The sequence below is a fragment of the Priapulus caudatus genome, unplaced genomic scaffold (assembly GCF_000485595.1).
Source record: "Priapulus caudatus unplaced genomic scaffold, Priapulus_caudatus-5.0.1 Scaffold679, whole genome shotgun sequence".
Taxonomy (NCBI): Eukaryota; Metazoa; Priapulida; class Priapulimorpha; order Priapulimorphida; family Priapulidae; genus Priapulus; species Priapulus caudatus.
The window spans coordinates 52,840-56,206 of NW_014577740.1; the positions used below are offsets into that span (position 1 = coordinate 52,840).

The window sequence follows — 3,367 nt, forward strand, 5'->3', positions numbered from 1 at the left end:
TCTCACTAGTGACCTTTATATTGACCTTGATAATAATCTCACTAGTGACCTCGTTACTGACCTCTATGTTGAACTTGGTGGTGAAGTCAAGGTCGATGTACATCTGCTGTAGCAGCACCAGCATCTCAGCATCCTCCCACTGCCAGTTGTCGAAGGTCGGCTTACGCAGATACATCTTCACCTCATCCGTTACCTGTATGTTCCTATAGCAACGAACAGATGCATGAATGGATAGACAGATGGACGGACGGATGGACTGGTGAATGGATGGGTAGATGGACAGATGGACGGACGGATGGACTGGTGAATGGATGGGTAGATGGATGGATGGACAGATGGACGGACGGATGGACTGGTGAATGGATGGGTAGATGGACAGATGGACGGACGGGTGTACTGGTGAATGGATGGGTAGACGGATGGATGGACAGACGGACGGACGGATGGACTGGTGAATGGATGGGTAGACGAATGGATGGACAGACGGACGGATGGATGGACTGGTGAATGGATGGGTAGATGGATGGATGGACAGATGGACGAATGGATGGATGAATGGATGATTGGATGGATGATTGGATGAACGATTGGGTGGATAGATGGATGGATGAATGAATGAACGGACAGATGGACGGAGGGACAGACGGATGAACTCGTGAATGGATGGGTAGATGGGTGGATGGGTGGATGGACAGATGGACAAATAGATGGATGGATGAATGGAGGGATTGATAATGATGGACGGACGGACAGACGGATGGACTGGTGAATGGATGGGTAGATGAACGGATGGACAGATGGACAGATGGACAGATGGACAAATGGGTGAATGGATGAATGGATGGGTAGATGGGTGGATGGACAGACGGACGAATGGATGGATGGATGGACGGACGGACGGACGGACGGACAGACGGACGGATAGATGGATGGACAGATGGACAAATGAACGGATGGATGGATGGATGGATGGACGGACGGACGGACGGACGGACGGACAAACGGACGGACGGACGGACGGACGGACGGACGGATGAATGGATGGATGGATGGATGGATGGTTGGATGGATGGATGGATGGATGGATGGATGGATGGATGGATGGATGGATGGATGGATGGATGGATGGTTGGATGGATGGATGGATGGATGGATGGATGGATGGATGGATGGATGGATGGATGGATGGATGGATGGATGGATGGCTGGATGGATGGATGGATGGATGGATGGATGGATGGATGGATGGATGGATGGCTGGATGGATGGATGAATGGATGGATGGATGGATGGATCTATGAATGGATGAATGGATTCGTGAATGGTCAGGTGGGATGGATGGATGGATGGATAGATGGATCGATGAATGGTCAGGTGGGATGGGTGGATGATAGATCACCATCCATCCATCCATCCATCCATCCATCCATCCATCCATCCCTCCACTCACCACAACTACCAACAGTGACGAAGAATTAGGAGAATCATGAGACAGATGGCGACACCTAGCGACCCACCTGGTTGAAGAACTCTTTCAGCAGACAGTCCAGCCACGGCTCGGCGACGTCCATCGGCCGCGCCTCGTTTGAAATGTCAGATACTTTAATGAGGATCATCATGAGCTGTAAACGAACAACAACAATCTCTGTAATTCATGGAATTTTATTTATTTTTTATTACTAAATCTTAATTGCATGTAATTCAGATACAAATACATGTACTGACGACAGTTTTTTTCATGGAGAAAAAATCTGATAAAAGCAATAGTGTTGAGTAGCTAAAAAAAGGAATTAATCCATCGTAATCTGTCCATCAGCCTAAGTTATTTTATTTTATGTTTAATCAAAAGATACATTAACCTGTTGGGAAGAGTTTCGATAACCCGTTGAGCTGTCATTGTCAAATTAACCACACTTATATTAACCATAAAATAATATCAACTATTTATATTCTCAGGCAATGGTTCAACTGTCTCACCTCATGAGAGATGGCAACTGACAATTTAACATTAAATCTACATCCACAGGGAATGTGTGATAGGGAGTGAGATTGATAGGTCGTTATATTACCACATCCACTCTACACTCTTACAGAATGACCATTGCTTAGCCGTTTGGTTTCTAAATAACCTGTATATTAAAGCAGCTCTCTTTTGTAGATGGTTGACAAGATTTGATGAGTGTCAGCTGAGTTCTGTGTTCATCAATTAACTAAAATGATTAATAATTTATTTTAGGATATTGAGTTAGTTTAATACTAGTTATCTGCCAAGTTGCTATATTTGGATGTGCTGTCTGGTGCGTGCGTGTGTGTACAACAAGTTAAAAGCTTTTAATTATCTTAATGTACATGAGTTGAAGTGAGAGAAAGAAAGCACCACTTCAACTAATCTGACCTTTGTGGCTAGTTCTACCCCCAGAGTGAAGCAGCCGACATGAGTGTATAAACAAATACCAACTCTAAGCAATAAAGCTGAGGACGTATAAAAAGGGTAACGCGTTCATGTTTGATCCAGGGACTGGCCTGGCGGGTCAATTAATTTCAGGCTAACATGAACGAAGAGATAACGAAAACGAACAATCTACTTAGAAGTCAATTATCCACGCACCAGGAATTATTATCAGAGAAACAAGTAGCATTAATAACGTACAGAAAATCTATAAACCTTGCCGGTACACACACCAAACGCAGACAGACACAGACTAAACTAATCACATGGTTGAAGTAATTGGTTTCATCTATGAATTGACATTAGCCAGCAGACACTGAAACCACAGTCGGGCCCAGGCCTGTCTGGATCCCCCTTATTGCTCTCAATAACGTGGAGAATATGCGGATTCAGAAATCTAGACATGACGAGAGGCAACTAGACACGACAAGGGATGCGTCACCAGACGCTTCAGCGAACAGATCGGGTTGTTTAACCTTTTCATGGAAACCACCACGAATTCTATCTGCACTGCCATGGCTGCGGTGAGGATGAGAGAGGGAGATAGCGCAATACTTCGATGAGATTTAGAGGCAGGGGACAGGGCAGGATACAAAGACCAAGACAGACAAAGACAAAGACCTAGATAGACAGATAGATAGATAAATAAATACGTAGAGATATAAATAGATTATTAAACATAAAGATTTAATATTATTAGAATGTATGTAAGAGGGGTGGATAGAAAAGGAAAAAGGGATGAAAGAGAGATGAGAGAGAGATTAAAATAGAAAGCGAGAGTATCTCTTATGCTTACCACTGTTCAACTGTCATATCAACAGCAAAACTATTTGTCAAGTAAAAACGAGTGCCACTGCAATCTTACAATTGCTTTTACCACCCCCCCCCCCTTCTCACCTCTTCTTCTTTAACTTAAAA

At 44.0% G+C, this 3,367-nt stretch overlaps 1 protein-coding gene across 1 annotated transcript in view; it reads right to left on the reverse strand.

Moving 5' to 3' along the window:
- Positions 1 to 61: 61 nt before the first annotated feature.
- Positions 62 to 3,367, reverse strand: part of LOC106812726 (high affinity cGMP-specific 3',5'-cyclic phosphodiesterase 9A-like) — a gene marked incomplete at its 3' end in the record, with an annotated part of 44,335 nt that continues 41,029 nt past the window's right edge. Inside the window, 1 exon segment of the mRNA XM_014816678.1 lies at positions 62 to 203. Coding sequence (XP_014672164.1) covers positions 62 to 203 — 142 coding nt within the window.